The sequence below is a fragment of the Helianthus annuus genome, chromosome 9, assembly GCF_002127325.2.
Source record: "Helianthus annuus cultivar XRQ/B chromosome 9, HanXRQr2.0-SUNRISE, whole genome shotgun sequence".
Classification (NCBI taxonomy): domain Eukaryota; kingdom Viridiplantae; phylum Streptophyta; class Magnoliopsida; order Asterales; family Asteraceae; genus Helianthus; species Helianthus annuus.
The window spans coordinates 19,540,813-19,563,245 of NC_035441.2; the positions used below are offsets into that span (position 1 = coordinate 19,540,813).

The window sequence follows — 22,433 nt, forward strand, 5'->3', positions numbered from 1 at the left end:
TTTGAGAAGTGAATTACATACAAGGCATATTATTTTAACACCGATATAATTCTAACTTTAAAAATTCTCTCTAACGATCCCAACTTGTAACCTAACTTTAAAAATTCTCTTTAACGATCCCAACTTGTAAGAATTTGGCCATCATTGATATTTTTCCAACATTGGTGCACTTAAATCATTTAAAGAGTCTGCATGTGCACTTGAATCTATTGAGCATGCCAAATTCTTATATGTTAGAAAATGATTAATAGGGGCCAAATTCTTACAAGTTGGGATCGTTGGGGGAATTTTTAAAGTTGAGATTATTATCGACCAACAGATGAAACTTAGGATTATTAAAATCTAATAACCCCAACTTACATGATACGTTACAAAATCGATAAATGTACAAAAGCATTTTTGTTATATCAGATTTAAAACAAGTGGGCCACATTCGAGTATGCATAACTTACATGATACGTTATCAATTCGATAAGTTAACATTTTGATTACATGTTAACTTTGATTCATATTTGTTTTATGTAATTTGACTTGTTACGAATAGCGACATATGATAAGAATAATAACCTACTTGTATACAATTTATGTTACGTACCTTTTTAACAAGTCAAGTCGTTGAATTTTACATGTGATTACTTTATCAAACATATTTATAAAAGACTGTTACCAGCAATTTAATAAGACTTAAACTTTAAAAAAGATAGAATATATTTTACGAGTATAATAACTTACATGATACGTTATAAATTTGATAAATGTAGAAAGATTAAGGATCCTGTAAAAGTGGAAAGTGTGTGAGAAGTGTAAAAAATATTCTAGTGATCACACATGTCCATCAATTATATTAATGAAAAAGGGTAATGATATAATTTTCTCAAAAACCAATTTAATGATTAAATATTTCTTAACCGTTATTGAGTTTTTTTTAAGAAACAAAATATCCTAATTTACGTTTCATATATCTCATACTTGTTACAAAGATTGCAACTAGAACGAGTCCATCATAAATCAAAGTCTGCATAACATGTTGTTTTAATAAACTCGTTGTTCAATTCATAGTGTTTTACACCTGCATTCCTGTAGATATTCTTCGTATGGTGTTTTAAATGCGTATTTACAGGATACGTTCTTCGTATAGTGTTTTATAACCTGCATTCTCAGAATGTGTTCTTAGCATGGTGTTTTCTGGTATTCTTAGTTTGTGGTGTTTTATGTTATGCTGATGATGATACATAATTCATGTCATGGTGTTTTAACATTAGGTTTCATATCATGCGATTACCCGATAAAACGCAATGACGAAGGAGGTTCGTTGATTGCATTTATAAAACAATCTGAACTTTGAATTTTGATCCATGTCGCTTTGAATCACAATATAATTAAAACATCATTGTATGAACATAGACAAAATACCATAGACTAAAACATCCGATTGAAACGTAATTTTTTCTCTATATAAGTACATCAGTAGGGTAGTCATATTAAAGATAAAAAAATGCTCTTTATTATGGTGTTAATTAAAAAAAACAGTTACGTATAAAAGTTATTGACGTTTAAAAAAGACGAAGGAAACTTGCATGTGTATGGAGGTTACTGGTTATTTCTTTATTTAAACAAAAAAAACACTATTACCCTATCTAGTCAAATTAGTCAAAAAATTAAAACATAATTTACATTTTAAGCCCTTTTTGATCTCAATCATTAAGTCATTAACTATAAGATCAAAGGGTTTAAAACACTTCTCACAAAAAACCTCTCTTTTTACAATAACCCCACCCAATGTACAAAAGCATTTTTATTATATCAGATTTAAAACAAGTGGGCTACATGTGAGAACGAGTATGGACAAGGATGCAGGGCTGGAAGCGAACTGAAAGAATATAAACAAGGCCTTGTTTGTGTTCGTTCATTAAGAAAAATAAATGTGTTCACGAACTGTTCATGAACAATTACCGAACGCGATTATATGTTTGTGTTCATTAGATAAGGAAATGAACGTGTTCATGTTCGTTCGTTAATTTTAGGCAATGAACGTTCATGAACATAAATGAGCACAAACAAACGTTCATAAATACGAATGAACATAAACAAGCATTCAAGAACACAAACGAGCTTATATTGAATTACGTAGATTAACCCATAATATACGAACCTTACTTTTTATATTAAATAGTCTTAATAAAAATACAATACACTATTATCTATTTAATATTTTATTAGTGGGATTTTTGAAGTTTTCAAATAAAAAAAATCTAATGAACTATCGAACACGCACATATATAAACAAACATGTTACCGAACATTCACAAGCATAAATGAACTGATGCTCCCTCTATTCATGTTTGTTCCTTCCTAAACGAATGAGATTCATTATTCGTGTTCCTTTATCTATTAAACGAACGTACACAAACAAACTTCTTGCCGAACAGTTTGTTGTACGTTCAGTCCATTTAAAGCCCTACAAGAACGTTAATTAGAATATGGCGTCCGCATTAGCTTGATTTCTTTTGGGGGTTAAATTGTTACTAAATGTTTTTGAGGGACTGAAAGGGTAAGAAACCAACAACAAAGGGGTATTGGTATGGTTTAATTGTCATGTGGTTTAAAGCCGTGAAGTAATCGATCAGCCAACTCATAAAATTAGAAGCTGACATACAATGTATTATCCTATGTAGGGTTGGATTTGTATCATTATATGATTCCTAGGTAAGTAAAAGAAAATATAAAAAATTATTTGATATGCATACAAATACCTAATACGTAATACGTAATACTGACGTCTCTAAGAATTCACGTAGCCTGTTCAAGCTTGAAAAAATGTGCTCTTTCATAATGTTTTATTATCATTAAAAAAATATTAAACTAGTATTGGGCTCAATAAACCTAAAGCCAAGTGGACTAAATTCTAAACCATAAAAAAATATTTGTAAATGAGCCTGTATTGGAATTGGTATGGGCCTATATCGGATTTTTTTAAATCGCATGCCCCTTAAAATCACGAGCCTTGTGTGAAGGTCCTCCCTGCACACCATCAAAGCCGCCACTGCGTGTATGCAGTATGCACTATGCAACACTACCTTAGTCATAATCCAAATGAAAAAGTGTTTACTACATCAAATCATGCAATATTTATAAAACATTATTGCATTAAGTTAGGCATAAACATAATAAAATATGAAATGTGCCTATTATGACCTATCGTTTTTTTGGTTATTTAGATTGGTTATCCGATGTATGAACCGAAATTTTCAGTTATTGAAAATCCGAAAACCAAACTGTTAGGTTTTTATTTCGGTTTGTTTATTGTTTATTATATGAAAACACGAACAATGGATACAATGAAAATTTATTTTAAATATATTTATATTGCTATAACTACAAAATAAATTAAAGAACATTAAGTCTAACAGATCAAGCCCAAGCCCAATCGATAATGACTCTTCCTAATGGACTCAAACAACTTTTCATATGTTGGTATCTTAATTATCTTCTCTTAACATCTCTTGATGATCATTCATATTGTGTGATATCTTTTAAGCATACGTTTCATGGTATGATGTGATCTAGATTATTTTACTTGTAAAACCTTACCAAAATTATCAAAATACATGTTTATAGGATTGGAAATATTAACAACCACCTTGAGACTCTTCATGAACTCTCCTATCCACATAGTTTCCTTTTCCGTGTCAAAGATTAGACGCTCATCCTTTTTAATAGACTCGACGACCGTTTCTTACATCAAACTCTACCGCGTTATATAATCATTGTTCAAACCAAACACACGTCCTGAGTCGGCCATACGAGTCATGGTACTTAATGGGCTGAAATTGATAAATCGACAAAGTGAGGCATATCATTTTGTTTTCATGTGTTCTATCTTTGTATGACAAGTTTCTATTATCAGACTTAACTCTTACCTAGCCTTCTAGAAGAAATTTGTGTAGATTTAGTTTTGCTATTCAAAAAAGGTAGCGGCGCAGCTTGTTGTCCGTTTACCTTCTATCTCTATGTAATTTCATTAATTTAGTTATAAAATATTTTTTTATAGTAGTACCATGTGTCGGTTTACTTTTATACTTAGTGGGCTGGTTGAGTACGTAAAAATAGTACTACAATGTGTCGGTTTACTTTTATACTTAGTAGGATGGTTGAGTATGTAAAAAGTTGATCAGCTTGGGAGATCCATTAAGTTGATAAGTACTCTAAGTGCAAAATATGTGTAATGCATGTCACAATGACATTGTGGAAAGTTCACAAGATTATTCCAAGTGTAGATCACACTAACCCTCCAAGTCAACCAAATGAATCGTGAGCCTATGATACACTAAGAAGTAACGATATCTCAATCAATCAACGGTAATATTTTTTGGTGTGATAACTAATACAAAAATTAATCACTTCAATTAAAATTAAAGATCATATGTGGGTCAACACAAAAAGTTCGATTATGAGATCTGACAACCATCTCATAATCTCGCAGAAAATTTTAAAGCCAAAACTAATAAATATCATGGAGAACAAATCAAGGAAGTATGATATTCGGTCCATAGATATCCCAACGGGTTTTAAATCTTTCTAACAAACTCTCTAGATCTTACGGTGATAAGTTTGTACAATGATCATGAAGAACATTGTATATAGCATGATCTCTTGTGTAGAAACTAGGTTATGTGTGTATGTGTATTGTGTGATCATTATAAATATTCAGTGAGTATTGAAAAATAGTCTTAAATAGGTCATGTATGAGTTACACGATGTTAAGTATGTCTAAGTTATAGCATGTCTGAGTTAAAAAAAGCTTGTGTTCGAGTTCATTATTAAATGATTACCCTCCCTATATCACATATGATAGTAGTATGAAACTATATACGGTCACAAATTTCACTCTCATTTCCTGTTCTATTTGTTGATTGTCTTTAGTGATGGGAGCGGACGAAAAAAGTACATTATAATATTTATTTCTATATTAAGTATTTAATTAATAAAAAGTAGACACAAGCTGGAATAGCTCAGTTGGTTAGAGCGTGTGGCTGTTAACCACAAGGTCGGAGGTTCAAGCCCTCCTTCTAGCGGTTTTTTAGCTTTTCATTTACATCATTTTTTTCTGTCATTACCCAACGTTATCTCGTTTTTTGCTTTTAGCTATTTATTCTTTTGTTATTTTATGTAATATATGTTTATTATATTAAAAAAACTAGTATGTTTATATAAATAACAAAGCTGCTTCCGAGTTTAGCCGAGATCGGTATCTAAAGCTCAGACTCTTCTATTAAAGTTGGTTATTATTAGGCTCAAGAACGGTTCGAGCTCGTTTAAATTCGGCCCATTTTAAGCTTTTAGTAACTCAATTTCGAGTAGTCCAACTCATTTAGAACATGTACATATCTCTTAACATTTACTTTATACTCTTTAACAATGTTCAACTCCCTTCTAGTTTCAATGGAATGATTTTGACCAATTCTTTTACTTCATGTTTATTACCAAATGTTTGGATGTTGCCATGTTGGTGATGTCTCTTCTTACCTAACTCCTTTAACTTTCTTTTCTTAAGTATGATAATGTTAAGCAGATTTGAATCTTTGATGTGCTATCAAATGAATCATTATTTGACACACCCAGTGCTAACCTTGAGATTTCTGACGGAGGGTCGAAAACGTATATACCAAAAAATTTCTATAGAACCAGGAGGTCAAAAACATATATACCCAAAAATTTCTATACGAAAACCACATTACACTACTGAATGAAAAGTTCGGGGGGACCCCGGCCCTTAAGAGCTGCGCCCCTGGACACACCAACTTCTAACTCCGTTCTCTTTCGAACTTGAGTTAGTGAAACCCGTCAACTCGTAACCGACAATGACATTCGAACTAAAATCTCTCATATCAACTTTAACTTTCTTAACAAAGCTAGGGTACGAAGATTGGTTTATCCTAACTTTAACTTTATCTATGAAACGAGGGTAACAAGACTATAGTACCCTCTTATATGAGCGGTAATTAACATATTGTCCAACTATAGAACTTGTGATAAAAACAAGTTTCCATATAAAAAGAATCTTCCAAAACTTAAGGACGAAACACGCAATTAACACAAGTACCAAAACTTATGGATGATTTTGTTTTGTTTTCTCATACAAGGCCTTGTTATACTTTCTTTGCATTTCTGGTTTTCTTTTATTGTAAAATGTGTTGCTAACAATATACAAATGGAGAATACAATAATATAATGTTTTGTTACATGCTTTTCAAATAAATTATTTCGTAAATGAGTAACATTACAAATATACTAAAAATAAGAAATTCATATGTTGATTTTATCTTATGTTTAAAAAAAGACCTAACCCAACAACTCGATTATAACCAAGCTGAGGAATATTCGTATGGTTTATACTTAAAGCTTCATATCTATGTATTTTACAATAGTAGTTAATATCGAATACAAGTTACAACCATAAAAACCAAAAAGTACACAAAATAATATCACTTCCCCTTCCTATTTTGCTAATTGTTCAAGCACCGGAAACTTGTTCCAAGTTTCCTCCAATATGTTTACTTGCATTGGCGGCAATGAAAACACGCTAACCGTGGAGCTTCGGCTTCTTATTTCTTTCAAAACCTGTAGGGCGGAAATGGTGCTTTTTGTGTATAAGCTCTTCATGAACTCGAGCTCAACAAATTCTTTGGCCCCCACAACTCCTGTGGTTGTCTCACCACAGTTTGATGTGCTGGGGGCCAACATGGTGGCACTGGTGTTAGCACCACCATTGCCACAAACTTCATCTACTGAAGGTTCGGTCAGAGGGAAGAGACGGTCTAGCAACGCCTCACACTCTTTCACGAGCTTGTAAACCAAGTCGGTGGTGAAGAATGGTTGTTGTAGGACTTTTTGAATGTAGGGTAAACGAAGAACCGCTCCGGTCCTCTTATCGTATTTCTTCAAAATCTTTACTATTCCTGTTTGATTAAATCAAATGATCATGTAGTTAATATCAAAAACCAAATAACCAAAAATCTTGTTTCTCAAAATTCACTTGACTTTATCAATGACTAGTTAGTTACCAGTGTAGTTAAGCGCGCTATAATTTTCCAACAAAACCATTTCTCCATGGAAATCGACCATTTCTTTTCGTATCTTTATCATCTCTTCGGTCGAATCCTTCGCCTTTGCCACATTGTCTTGCAGTTCCTTCACAATTCACAACTCTATGATGAGTAGATATCCCATAAGACTCATATGACATGTGACACTTTAACAAAGATTAAGTTAATCAAATTCTAATATGGTCAAATCATTCAAATCACTTTTTTTTCATAGGACCAATGGTCAAAAAGTGACAAGAATACTAGGTAACTTTTTTAAAGAAATACTATTCCCTACTCAGGCTAGGCTATGGGGTATGGGGCTTGGGTTGGGGCGTAGGTTGGCTGAAAACGCCCAAGCCACCACCCTGGGGGTTTGGGTTGGGGCGTGGGTTTGGGCGTGGCCCTTGGGGCTTGGATTTGAAGCCGGGCGTGGGACGGGCTAGCAAGGTGACATGGCGGGCTCTCAATGGCCAAACCAAACTCACGCCCCCAACTCAAGCCCCACCATACCCCATGGGCGTGGGTTTGAGTTTGTTTTCCACATGTCAACTCATGCCCCCAAACCCACGCCCACCATACCCCATAGCCTTATGTCCACTATGTTCTTTTATAAAGCTAAGGAAGCTCATCCAAATATTCCAAGAGAACCGGACCGTCTATCTTCTTTTTGTTTTTTGAAATAATGAGTTTTAACACACGCTTTATCGTAGTTATTCCCGCTAGATTCTTTTATAAAGTTAGGAGCCAAATAAAACCACGAATTTAAAATTATGTTTGTTACACGTCGTATAGACACACAGTCAAATAAAAACATATCTACAAGGATACCAAATACATGTGTGCGTGGACATGCACACACGGACATGTAGCGATTTGTTATAAGATGCAGATCTACAGAAAATCCAATTCGTCACGTGTGAATTCAAGGATGTTTCTTAATAAGGCGTAAATATCACAACCCTAAACCAATTTTGGACTCTTTTATTGCACTAGAAACTCAGTTAAATATTCCAAATAGCACTAGATTAATTATTTAAAACTATTGATATATTTATTTGTTCTTACAACTAAATAACTAAAAGCATTTTTTTTTGTATGATCAATCCTAACAATATTCTTGGGTCACATTTTAAAACTATTGATATATTTATTTGTTCTTACAACTAAATAACTAAAAGCATTTCTTTTTGTATAATCAATCCTAACAATATTCTTGGGTCACATATTCTACCTATACCAATCAAAAGTAAAAGTTGTATGGAATATTTCTTGTGGTACAAGAAATAAAGAATCTTTGCAAGCAAGGGACATCCACTAAAAAGAATCTATCCTTACATCCTCACAAAAGAAGATTCTCATCTCACATCACTTTCTAAGATCATGCATAAACATGCTGTACCCAATGCATAAAAACATGTACAGTTTAACCAAAAGTACAATACCATAAAGCAAAGCAGTTAAAAGATGCAACAAGTACATTTTTAACCAAAATTACTAAAAACTAAAATCAAGAAATTTACCTTCAATTTGATGATATACTCTTCTTCTTTCTCAACAAAGAACAAGTTAAACTTCTCAATCTCTTTCTCCAACAACTCAACAAAATCAACCTCCTCTTTAGACATTCCTCCGCCGTCAACCAACGTCCCATCTCCGGCACCGGCACCGGCGCCGGCGCCGGTCAATCTTGGTCTTTTAGCCTCCCTGTTGCAAACATCACCGGATTTTTCTTGTGGGTTGATTAGTTTCAACCGTTTCTTGAGTTCTTTATAAGATAAAAACTTATCTCTCCACTCCGGCAAGGTTTGTTCGATCTGGTTGCTCAAACTCTTGCCAAATTTCATGCCTTTTTCAACTGGGTATGAATCTTTTCTTGGTTTCTTGAAGAAAGTTTGAAAATTTTCTTGATTTCTTGAAGCTTTTGTGTGGTTTGATGAGATGGGTATGAATCTTTTTCTTGATTTTTGAAGAAGTTTGAATCTTTTCTTGATTTCTTGAAGTTTTTTGGGGAATGGATGAGGTGGGTATGAATATTTTCTTGATATCTTGAAGAAAGTATGAAACTTTGTTGATTTCTTGAAGGTTTTTGAGGATTTGAAGAGATGGGTATGAATCTTTTCTTGATTTCTTGAAGTTTTTTTGGTATTTAGTGAGATGGGTATGGAAGTTTTCTTGATTTCTTGAAGTTTTTTGGTGATTTGATGAAATGGGTATGATTTTCTTGAATTTCTTGACGTTTTTTTGGGGGGAATTTGATGAGATGGTATGAATAATTTGGGGTTTGATGAAATGGGTGTGTGAGTGAAGTTGAGGTTTTATGAAGGGGAAAGTGGTGGGTGTAAAATGATATCAAGAGGGGAAGCATATGCGGAGGGACGAAAGGGGGATATTCTTTTGGTTGTACGAGAATATCTTTGGTTTAATTCCTTTCAAGTGTGGTAGTTCTCGGATTAAATTGAATAGAGTTTATATTTTGTTGAATATAAAAAAATACACACAACAATACAAAAGAAAATAATAAGGTTATCATCATGAATTGATAACTCTATTAACAAACATGTCCATCTTCACTAACACACACAACAATACAAAAGAAAATAATAAGATTATCATCATGAATTGATAATCTATTTACAAACGTTGAAAAAACCTCATTGTACATCTTTCGCAACACTCTAAGCCGCCTTTATATTTTTTGAATGTTGGTTTAGTAGCACCATGAGTCTCTTACATGAGTAATTAGTAATTAAGAAAATGAAAACTTTTAACCGGTTAAGCTGTTTTAAAAAAACATATAACATATTTAATTTGACGGTTTTTATCTTTTCAAGCGACTATAACATGAAAGTGCGATTCTTACTTGTAGAGATGCATTTTTGGATGCTTTGTATTCTCTCAAACTGTATTCTCTCAAATGATAGAAACACTCTCAACTTATACAAGAAAGGACACTAAACTTTTTTATGTTTTATGAAAACTAGAATACATACAATACACGTAAAATAAAAGTTTTTGAAGCCGGAGATCTTAGTGGAGGCAACCTCTATATTGTCTGGCATTGAGTAAATGTTTTCACTCATTCCACCTTATCAATATCTTCTGCTATGAGTAAAATTTTATTAGATATATTTATTTACTTGATCTCAACTTAAGTAAGTTTAAGCTTGATTTAAATTGAGTTTTTGTTGAAGCTATCATATACTCAATATATCTTTTAGAACGTGTAACTCACACAATTTTTAGACCTACGTTTAAACTTGCACTAATGTATTAGAATAACACTAAAACCACAACCATTCATAGATAAGCACTTTTCGTTACTAACCCTTTGTTCTCAACTGATAAAGATGAAATATATTCAATGATTGATATCTGTGATTGTTTAAATGATCATGTATGAATATATTATGGTACAAATAAAGTTTTATTCTAATTTTTCAAAGGAACATGTATGTTTATATGTGGAAAATGAGATAATAAGAATCTCTCTTTTTTACTTAGAAAGAAAAGCTTTGGCTACCATAGAATATATCTTTTGACAGTTTTGGTTTGACTATATAATATATTCGTATCTTTTTATGAATATGCTTTGCTATATATGACCATCTCCGATCCAAGGTAGAGATCGTTTAAGTGGTGGCCGGAGTGGTGGTAGTGACTGGTGAGGCGTTTAGGTGGAGGAGGAGTGCAGAGAGAGAGAGAGAGGGGGGAGGGGGGGGATGTTGAGAGAGAGACTTTAGGTTATGTTTTGTATATATACATTTTTTTAATATAATAGGTAAAATTACTAAACTACCTCACGTGCAAGGCACATGTCATACTTAACTGAAAAAGTTAACCTTGTTAGTGCTAAAGGATGTAGAGTGTAATGAGTTTTACAAATAAAGGATTGTGACTATAATTATTGAAGTTAAAGGGTATCTATTGCAATCTGATACAAACATAAAAAAAACGGAAAGTGTAATTTACCCGAGTTATATATATATTTACAAATCTTGTTATACCTGAGTCATATATATATTTACAAATTTCGTTATCTTTGCTTACACTCTGATCTCTAGTTAAAATTAGAATGATAAAAATAGGAACCATGTTGAATGCTCTAAATCTTGAATAGGAACTATGTTTGTTTATAACTTACATATTAAAATAAGAGTAAATTACAAAAAAAAAAAAAAAGTCTTTTATGTTTACACCATATTGCAAAGTATGTCTTTTGTCTTTTAAACTGACGGAATCATACTTAATGTTGCAAAATCTTACACGTTATGTCCTTTAGCCCTAATTTAGTTAATTTTGATAGTTAAATTCGACCAAGTGGACCTCACATGAGGGTATTTTGGTCATTTTACCCTAAATACCTAAATAAATAATCCTAAAACAACCTAACCCCTTTTTCACAACCTTCCCCCTAATTTATCATCTTCATCTTGCACCACCACTTCCTGCAACATCACAGCCCGCCACCGCCAGAGAAATCCACTCACAACCTGAAAGTCGCTGACCACCATCATCATTGAAGCTCAAACCAAGTTATCTAAGAAACCTTCAGATCTGAGGTTTCATGAAGAAAGTGGCGGTAATGGAGAAGCCTTAGATCTGTAAAAGAAGCATGGCGGTGGTCATAAAAATGGCGATGGAGATTTGCTGATCTTGATGAGGAGATGATTTTATTCATCTTGTTGATCTTTTCCAACCAAGTACAACACCTCAGCGGCAAGATACTCAAGAACTGCAGACATGTATAACAGAGCTCCGGTGCCAACAGGTTGAGCAAATTGCCCGCCCTTTAAAACCTAGGGATTCTACCAACAAGAAATTGAAGATCGACCTTTGAAGATCTTGAAACAACCTTTGAAGCCTTCGGTTTTCCTCTATTGCCTTTCTTCACTTCTGCATCAAATTTTCCCGCCATCTTGCTAAACCCTAATTTCCATTTGGAGAAATTGTGATTTGAGTGACGATGTCGGATCAGTGGTTAGTTGCTTGTGCAGGTGATCTTGATGAGGAGATTGTCGGTCGCTAGGGAATCTTTTCAATTAAATTTGAAATCTGATTGGAAGGTGGGTTGTGGTCGGGTGGTAGCGGTCTGGTAGTTAGAGGTGTGGGGATGTTGTGTGATTTTTATATTTTGGTATTTAGGGTAAAATGACCAAAATACCCTCATGTAGGGTCCACTTGGTCAAATTTAACAATCAAAATTAAGTTAGGGTTAAAGGACATACCATGTAAGATTTTGCAAATATTAAGTATGATTCCTGTCAGTTTTAAAGACAAAGGACATACTTTGCAATATGACGTAAACATAAAGGGCATTTTTTTTTTGTAAGTTACTCTTAAAATAATAATATAATTAATAGATTAGCTCAATTTTGTAAATATAGATTAGATTTATATCTTGTATATTTAGAGATAAATATGTATTGGTTAAGGATATCTCCTACCAAAAATAGTGGAGATCCTCTTGTATTTATAGGGATCGATGTTAATAAGAATGGTATCGAAATTATTAAACCTTCATGGTATCAAAGCTCAAGTTCTGATCCCCTAACCTGTTTCTTTTCTTCTTTCTCGATCCCAACCTTCATCCGATCTCCCCTGTTTCTTTAAGCTTCATACGATTCCCTCTATCTTTTTTATCTTCACACCAATGGCTTCCCAACTTCACCCCGTTGTCACCGTTTCTAATATACGTACCCTTATTCCCGTCACCCTAGATATTGAAACCGGCCATTACACAACGTGGTCGGAACTGTTCAAAATCCAGTGTAAATCATTTCAAGTGTATGATCACCTCCAGCCCCGTGAAACGCCTGCTACTTCGTCATCGGACAAAGACAAAGACAAAGAACAAGCACCGGCTGAAACCTGGGAACGGTTGGGTTCGATAGTTCTGCAATGGATTTACGGTACAATTTCTTCTGATCTCCTACACACCATTCTGAAACCAAACACAACTGCTTATGACGCCTAGACCGCACTCGCAAATTTGTTCCAAGACAATAAAGCTTCTCGAACAATCGACTTAAATAACCGATTCGCCAGTACTCGCCTATATCAGTTCTCATCCATGACCGCCTACTGTCAGGCCATGAAGGTAATTTACGATCAGCTCACAAACATTGGATCTCCGATTACTGATGAACAGCTCGTATTACAGATTCTAACTGGACTCAACGAACATTATGAAAGTGTTGCTCTCATAATTCAGCAAACCAAACCTCTGCTTACCTTCTATGAAACCAGGTCTCAATTATGTATGGCAGAGACCCGAAAATTAAATAAGGTGAAACAAGCTGCTCACCTAGCCGGCACGGCTCTAACCACATCCACTGATCACAACTCCTCCTACAAACATTCAGATGCACGGCAACCGGAAAATCGGTCTGATTCGGAACGCGGCCGTGGTCGCGGCCATGGTAGAGGTCGCGGAAGGGGCTGAGGATCTTCTCAGGGTCGCGGTGGATGGAACCCCACCGGTCACCCTGCTGGACGGAATGGCGGCGACGGATGGGGCTACTCGAGTAGCGGCTGGAATCAATCTCCAAGGAATCCATCGGGTAACAATACTTCATCTCCACGGAACCCATGGAATTATGTTTCTGCCTCCAATTGGGCCGGCCCACAACATCAGTCTTGGGCTCCTTGGATGGTTCCTCCATGCCCATATCCCAGTGCTCCAAAACCAAATAATGCAGGACCAGGTGTGTTGGGCTCTAGGCCAGCTCAGAATTATACAGCCAGTCAAGCCTCGTCTTCAGATGGATACACTCCCACGGATCTGACTCAGGCTCTTTATCACATGGCACTTCATCCGCCGGATCAAAATTGGACAATGGACACAGGTGCGTCAAATCATATGACTTCTACTAATTTTCCGTCTTTATTTAATAATTGCATGTCTCGTAAGATTGTAGTCGGTAATGGCAAAACCATACTCGTTCTTGGACAGGGAAACCAAACCTTACCACCACCCTTCCCACCTTTCAAATTAACTAATGTCCTTTATGCACCATCTTTAATCAAAAACCTTTTTTCTGTCCGTCGTTTCACTAAAGATAATCATGTTTCCATAGAATTTGACCCTTTCTGTTTTATTGTAAAGGATCTCAAGACCAGGACTCCTATCCTACGATGCAATAGTTCTAGTGACCTCTACACATTGGATCCTACACAAGTCTCAAAGTTCACCTCACCATCTACCTTTACTGCTGTCTCTCAAGATTTTGGCATCAACGCCTTGGCCACCCTGGCACAAATTTATTGCATTCTCTTAAAAGTTCAAGTTTTATTAATTGTAATAACTCAAAAACTAACTATGTCAATCTTGTGTTTTTGGTAAACATGTTCGACTTCTGTTTATTGATTCTATTAATTCTACCTCTTTACCATTTGATATTAACATAGTGATTTATGAACCTCCCCAATACTTAGTAGTGGTGGTCATCGTTATTACATTTTATTTCTAGATGATTTCACTAATTTTTATGGACCTTTCCTCTTAGTCACAAATCACAAGCCTTTTCAACCTTCCAAAACTTCTCCACCTACATTAAAACTCAATTTGAGCGTAAAATCAAACAATTTCAATGCGGTAATGGCAAAGAATATGTAAATGCTCAATTTGATCAAATTTGTAACACTCATGGCATGAAATCCTGATTTTCCTGCCCACATACATCGTCCCAAAACGGTAAAGCCGAGCGAAAAATTCGAACCATTAACAACATTATTCGAACACTTCTCGCTCAATCCTCTATGCCTAACATCTATTGGCATCACGCTCTTGATGTCGCCACTTATCTCCTTAATATCCTTCCTAGCAAACTTCTCAACTACAAGTCCCCCACTCAATCTCTCTACCTCACCCAATCCTCGTATACCCATCTTCGTGTTTTTGGTTGCTTATGTTATCCCTTAATTCCTCACACCACTATCAGTAAACCTGAACATCGGTCCATGCCTTGTGGTTTTCTCGGATATCCCCCTAATCATCGTGGATATAAATGTCTCGATATCGCCACCAACAAAATTATTATAAATCGTCATGTCATATTTGATGAAACAACATTCCCTTTTTCTACTTCTCTACAAAAGTCCCTAACTTCATATGATTTTCTATCCACTCCTCTACATCCTTTCTTCTGGACCCATGTTACCCCTTCCCCTACACCACACAACTCGGCCCAAATTTCTTCCCCAACTTCCCCTTTATCTCCTCCAAACCCACTTACTCATACCCCCTCCCCACCGACCCACCCACCCCCACCCGAGCCCAATAACCACCCTCCTAAACCACCCATTAATCATACATACTCTCGCCGGCCCAAATCTCACTCCACATAGGCACCCCCTCCCCCTCCTCCAATCGTACCAAACCAAACCTCAACCGGCCGTACCATACGCACTCAATCTATGGACGGGATCTCTAAGCCCAAACAACCTTTTAATCTTAACGCTTCTCTTGTCACTCCTATACCAAAAAAACCCTACCGAAGCCCTGTCCAAACCGGATTGGTACAACGCCATGACTACTGAGTTCAATGCACTTATTAAAAATAAGACATGGGAATTAGTCCCTCGCACCAAAGACATGAATGTCATACGTAGCATGTGGTTGTTTAGACATAAGTATCGTTCTGATGGTACACTGGAGCGATATAAAGCTCGGTTAGTCTATGATGGTAGTAGTCAGCAGGTGGGTATTGATTGTGGGGAGACGTTTAGTCCGGTTGTTAAGCCAACCACCATTCGCACTGTCTTGACAGTCGCTTTATCTCAGTCATGGCCCATACATCAGTTGGATGTAACTAATGCTTTTCTACATGGAAATATCAGCGAAACTGTCTACATGTATCAACCCATGGGATTTCGACATCGTCAGTATCAGGATCATGTTTGTTTACTAAAGCGATCTTTATACGGGTTAAAACAGGCACCGCGTGCATGGTACCAGCGGTTCACGGATTTTGTTTTGTCCATTGGTTTTCAGCAAAGTAAGTGTGATAATTCGTTATTTCTATATCATCAGGGTTCTGACATGGCTTATCTACTTATTTATGTTGATGATATTATCCTTACAACTTCTCATGATATACTACGGGCTACTCTCATTCATCAACTAGCTGCTGAGTTCGATACGAAAGATCTTGGACAGTTGAGTCATTTTTGGGGATTAATGTAACACGACAACAAAATACTATGTTTTTATCGCAACAATCATATGCATTGGATATTATTAATCGGGCAGGTATGTCGTCTTACAAGTCTGTTGCTACTCCCGTGGACACCAAATCCAAACTTAGTGCTTCTTCTAGTGACCTGTTTGAGAACCCTACGTTATATCGTAGTCTGGCTGGTGTGCTTCAGTATCTTACCTTCACCAGACCCGACATTAGCTATGCAGTTCAGCAGGTTTGTATGCATATGCACTCTCCTCGGGTTGATCACTGGAATTCTCTTAAAAGGATTATTCGCTATCTTCAGGGCACTCACTCGTTTGGTCTCACTTTGGGCACCTTCAGTGAACTTTCTTTACGCGCATACACGGATGCTGATTGGGCTGGTTGCCCGGACACTAGACGCTCCACTTCAGGTTATTGCGTTTATTTGGGTTCTAATTTGTTATCTTGGTCATCTAAGCGTCAGGCTGTGGTATCTCGCTCTAGTGCGGAAACAGAATACCTGGGTGTTGCTAATGTGGTCGCCGAATTGTGTTGGATTTGGAATTTATTGTTGGAATTACATCGCCCCCTTCGGAAGGCCAATGTGGTTTATTGTGACAATATTAGTGTAGTTTATTTATCAGGAAACCCGGTACAGCATCAACGTACCAAACATATTGAGTTGGATATTCATTTTGTTCGTGACTTGGTTCAACGTGGTGATGTGCGGATTCTTCATATCCCGTCTCGCTAACAAGTAGCTGACATTTTTACAAAAGGTCTTCCGCGAGTCTTATTTGATGATTTTCGGTCCAGTCTAAGCATTCGGCCTCCTCTCGCTTCGACTGCGGGGTGTAATAGATTAGCTCAATTTTGTAAATATAGATTAGATTTATATCTTGTATATTTAGAGACAAATATGTATTGGTTAAGGATATCTCCTACCAAAAATAGTGGAGATCCTCTTGTATTTATAGGAATCAATGTTAATGAGAATGGTATTGAAATTATTAAACCTTCAATAATAAAAATTTATATCTTTTGACGTACAAAAACTTTGTATACAATAAGAATATATCTTTTGACCATTTGGGTTTGACTATTCGGATCTTTTGTGGATATGCTATGCCAAGATTCCGGAAGATAATGGAATGTTCTTGACACTCATAGGTAATCTTCTTACATATAGAAACTCTTATTAAAACAAGAAAACTCTTACATATAAAAACTCTTATTAAAAATTATTTTCTCATTATAATCTTCTTACATGTTTTAATGAACAAAGAGCTAATTATATTTAGATTTTTAGGTGGTGGTGGGTGTTTAGGATTTTTTTTTTTTTTTTTTTTGGGGGGGGGGGGGGGTGTTTAGGTTTTTTGGGGGGTTTTTTTGGTGAGATATAGTTTTTTTCGGATTATGTAGATAATAAAATATTTGTGGCGGCTTTTCGCCGCTAATTCCGTCACAATTATTCATTATCTATAGTCATAATAGCCTCTATTTTTCTTAATGTCTTGATCTCAAACTTTCCGTCTAATGATGCATATTTTACCATATTCCAAAATGGATATAATGGTGGTCTTATAAACATTGTGGTCTTGATCGAATCAGAGGTAATGTTTGTTGGAATAAGTGATCTCGCAAATCACAATGAAAAGTTGCTATACATATGTACCTAAATGCTTGCAAAGGTGGTTGGAATTAGCTACATTCGGTTGAAATTGGTGGTTTCGAAATTAAAAATTTTCCACTTGTATGCTTAAACCGCATCATGTGAAATATTTGGCTATAACAATTGTATTTGTATTTTGGATTATATCTTAAGAAGTATCTCGTTTGTAACGGCTGTAAGTATTTGTAAACGGCCACATGACCACTTTAGGAAAATCCGACATATCTTTTTAACATAAGAGTATCAAGGAATACTCACCCTCAAAACACCAACGCATTTTAGAGGCCTTGATCTTGAATGAGATGCGACCAATATTAGATATTTTAGTGTAATCGAGGATTGACTTGGTGATCAAAGCGAATAATAATACACATCAAGCAAGTTAGGAGGTGCGGGAGTGCACGCTTGTTTGAGTTATTATTATTCGAAGTGTACGGGCGGAGCCCGTACTCTACGGGGGTTCCAAGAGGGCAGCGCCCCCTTGGCGGGGGTCCGGGGGCAGCGCCCCTGGGAGCAGGGTCTAAGGGGCGGCAGCCCCTGGCGGGGTCCAAGGGGCAGAGCCCCTGGCTAATTTTTGTCTGAAAAATAGAGGCAACTGCCATGAGGCAGTTACAACCCCAAAAAACCAATTTCGTAGACAGTTTTTGGCCACAATCTACTGGTTCATCTTTTTCACAAGAAACAACATACACCGGTTCAATTTTTCTGAAAAATCAGAGTTGTATCCGATTGAATTATTCGGGTGAACCACCGAAATAATTTGATCTGAGAGTGATTACACGCCTCTCTGATCGTCCGGAAATTCCCCAACAACCAACAAGTTTAGTGTACTTGCATTAAAGCACTTTTGGTTGAGTGATTCCCGAAAGGTTCTCAAATTGGGTAACTATATTAATTGATATGAGGGTCAGATATTACCAATGGTCAAGGGACATGATTGCCCAAGGAACTTATGATATGTTGAATCGAGGAAACACATCAGACTCGTCATACACAAAGGTATATCTGACCATACACAACACTCATCTTTCCATGCGTCTCGACCTTAAGCCACGATTATAATCATGTTCGATTTCTACACATATCCGATTCAAGTTTGGTTAGTCCATTTAGTAACAAATTATAAGACTATTTTTATATATACCCGTTGACATCCCTTAAAAAAATATATGAATCCAGGGAAATTGGGTTTTAACTTGGGCATGAATTTAGAGCAACAAAGATTAGGTTTAAAATATTGGAAAACTCCTTTGGGCTTTGTGTTTCATTTGGATCTAGGATCTTGGCCCACTTCCTTTCATGAATGAGCGATTTAACCCAAATCCACATGTGTATCATGTTTAAAATTTAATCATTACATCAAGATATATAATTTTATTTAAGTTTCTAATGCTGGCTACAGACTTTTAAATATCGACAAGAAAGTTGTTTTTTTAAAGTTGTTAAACTTCACAAAAAATAATATCAAAATTAAGATAATATGAAGAAAGCTATATAGGCCATTATTAAAAGTAATCTATACATATAATAAAGTAAACCAATGTGTGACACGTGTCATTCATTGGATGTACCTATTTTTGAGCTTTCCCGCCTTTCTTTCATATTTATTTTATAATTTATAATAATTTATCTTCTAATTTGTAGATAATATTAAATAGAAAAATGTTTATCTGATAATTATAACTTTTTTATTGAAATTTGAAAAGGGTTTCACGCTTTTTTGGATTTTATTAAAATTCATGACTACATTATATAATTATAAGTTTGAATATATATGTCAAAATTAAAAATTATTCTTCAAAAATTCAGTAACATCCATACTCTATATATACATTTAGAAAAATGTTAATAATTGCAAATAATACTAAATAGAAAAATGTTAATTGAATAGAAAAAAATATAGGATATCATCAAATGTATATCGATTACTTAAATGAGTATACACATGCATGGGCGGTGATAAGGGTGTGCGGGGAGGACCACCGCACAGGGTCTATGATTTCGAGGGGCAGGTGTTTTTATAAAAAAAAAACCCGATATCTATGTTAATTTTTTTTAAAATAGCACACCAAACATGCTCTTAGTGAGCCCAATACCCGTTGGCATTAGCTTTAGGGCATGTTTGGCTAAGCTTTCTGAAAAAAATTTATTGACTTATTGGCTTTTTGAAAAGTCATAATCTACAAAATGATGTTTGACAATATGGGTGTATGTGAGAGGAAAAAACCAATAAGTCAATAAGTCACTCCATACTGACTTTTCCAAAACCCCAATAAGTGTACAAGTTGTTTCAAAAAACATAACCAAACGTGCTCTTACTGAGCCCAATACCCATTTTATTTTAAAATTAAATAATAATATTAAAACATTACGAAAGAACATATTTTTTCGAGCTCAAACAGGGTACATGAATTCTTACAGACGACTCCGTACACATGTATGAGATTTTTTTACTTTATTATTAGTTTCATTATTTATCAAATATATATAAATGTCTCCGTTTTTGACTTGCATTTACAAGAAATATTTATTATATAGTTTAAATTGTTCAACCCGTGTAACACACGGGGAACTAACCTAGTTATAATTTATATGTGACTGTAACTAGAGTTTAGTTTGGGTGAAAAAAAAGACAAAATTACAGAAAACAACCTTTATGTTTGCCTCAAACTGCATTTTATACCTTTCACTATGAAATCGGCAAAAACCAACCTTTATATTCATGTTTTATTACACCCTATAACCTTTAGCACTAATCACGTCAAAAACTTCAGTTAAATGAACTCACATGCCTTGCACATGAGGGCATTTAAGTCTTTTACTTTTAAATTAAAACAATACTTATTTTATAAATAAAAACCCACTTCTTCATCATCATCAGAAACCATCGCTGCCACCACTGCATCCCCACCCTCACCCACCACCGTTGTAAACCATACAATGTTGCCACCCTCTGCTGTCTCTCTCTACTCTACAGCTCAACCGACACCACCACAGAGACAAGGTACCGCTGCTCTTCTAGTCGGCTCGGGACTGACCCGCACGAGAAGAAAGAATCATAGTTGTAACTAAAATCAGCAAGCAAGAAGCATACACTTAACGCAACTGTAGCAATTAATGTTTGTAAAAAGAATGAAATTGACTGGGGAACTGAAGAAACCATCTTTTTAAAGGTTTGATTCCTCTGTTTTTTCTACTTTTTTCATTAAATACACTGTTTTCTTTTGATCATTTTGTTGTGTTTATTTTTTATTATTTTTTTTTTTGACTTTGCAGTGTTCATTTATGCTCAATTTGTTGTGAATTGTGATTGTTATTGATGGATCACCCAAGAAATTCTGCTGCTTTTGGTGCATCGTTCACTGCATCCTCCAATGTTGACAAAACTAACTCCAACTTGTTGGACAAACAAAAAACTGCAATATATTTAATTATAACTTATAAGTCATGCAACCAATTCAAGATGGGATACCAGAGTGAAGAAGAATTTATGCTCCATGAAAACTTCATTCAGACATCCAAAGGTAATATTTTTTTCAATTCAATTGTTTTTATTCCAAATTGGTGATTGTTCATGTGTTCTGTTTCAAATTTGGATCAATTCAATTTGGTTTTTGATTCTTAAAATGGTTTTAGGATAAATTAAAGAGGTGGGTCAGTTAAATCTTATCAGAAACTGGTGTTTTGAAATGCCTGAGAAAACAAGCACCAATACTAGCACTACCACTTGCAGAACCGTGATGAAGATGGTGGTGGTTTCTGAACATGGTGGAGATGCAGTGGTGGCGGCGGTGGTTTGTGAACATGGTGGTGGTGGAGTTTTTATGCAGGTTAAGGGGACTAGGGGTGGAATCACTAGTGATGGATTCCATCACTCCCACTATCCAATCAGGAAATGCCATGTCATCAACCATATTTCCATCACTAGTGATAGAAATGGACTAGGGGTGGAATCACTAGTGATGGGTATTCCAATATACAAGTATTAATGCACAATGTACAAGTCATACCCTATAAAACTCAAAAGTTTCACGCGTGCTGGGTTTAACGCGTTTAAAATTCCACGCGTTATGAATTGTGTGGCGACGGTGTTGCGTTGTTTTTTAACGCGTGAAACATGGTGATCACGGGGGTGCCCCGAGTCCTCTAATGGGTTATAGTGATGAAGAAGTGGGTTTTTTATTAATAAAATAAATATTGTTTTAATTTAAAAGTAAAAGACTTAAATGTCCTCATGTGTATGTGCTAGGCATGTGAGTCTATTTAGTGCTAAAGATTATAGGGTGTAATAAAACATGAACATAAAGGTTGGTTTTTGTCGATTTCATAGTGAAAGGTATAAAGTGCAGTTTGAGACAAACATAAAGGTTGTTTTCTGCAATTTTATCAAAAAAAAAAAAAAAAAAAAACTTTCGAGGAATTGAAATATCTAAGGCATGTATTATATTAATTAGAAAAAATATTTACGTATGCAGATACCACACATGTTTATCCATAATAAATCTCAAA

General features: G+C 35.4%; 1 protein-coding gene and 1 non-coding gene across 2 annotated transcripts; one reads left to right on the forward strand and one right to left on the reverse strand.

The window, feature by feature from the left end:
* The first annotated feature begins 5,001 nt into the window (after positions 1 to 5,001).
* On the forward strand, positions 5,002 to 5,075 carry TRNAN-GUU. Its single transcript has one exon. It is a non-coding gene; the product is annotated as a tRNA-Asn (tRNA).
* A 1,217-nt stretch (positions 5,076 to 6,292) lies between these two features.
* LOC110877373 (SPX domain-containing protein 1) lies at positions 6,293 to 10,005 on the reverse strand. The gene is made up of 3 exons (XM_022125512.2): positions 8,609 to 10,005; positions 7,065 to 7,191; positions 6,293 to 6,959 (listed from the first exon to the last, which is right to left on the reverse strand). The coding sequence occupies exons 1-3, from the start codon at positions 8,930 to 8,932 to the stop codon at positions 6,499 to 6,501; spliced, it is 912 nt and encodes a 303-aa protein (XP_021981204.1). The 5' UTR covers positions 8,933 to 10,005; the 3' UTR covers positions 6,293 to 6,498.
* Between the last annotated feature and the right edge of the window lie 12,428 nt (positions 10,006 to 22,433).

Excerpts from the sequence above, each read along its gene's own strand:
- LOC110877373 (XM_022125512.2), bottom strand. The coding sequence starts at position 8,932 with ATGAAATTTGGCAAGAGTTTGAGCAACCAGATCGAACAAACCTTGCCG. Across the intron at positions 7,192-8,608 it reads AGTATATCATCAAATTGAAG|GAACTGCAAGACAATGTGGC; the intron begins GTAAATTTCTTG and ends TGAATTGTGAAG. Across the intron at positions 6,960-7,064 it reads TAGCGCGCTTAACTACACTG|GAATAGTAAAGATTTTGAAG; the intron begins GTAACTAACTAG and ends TTAATCAAACAG.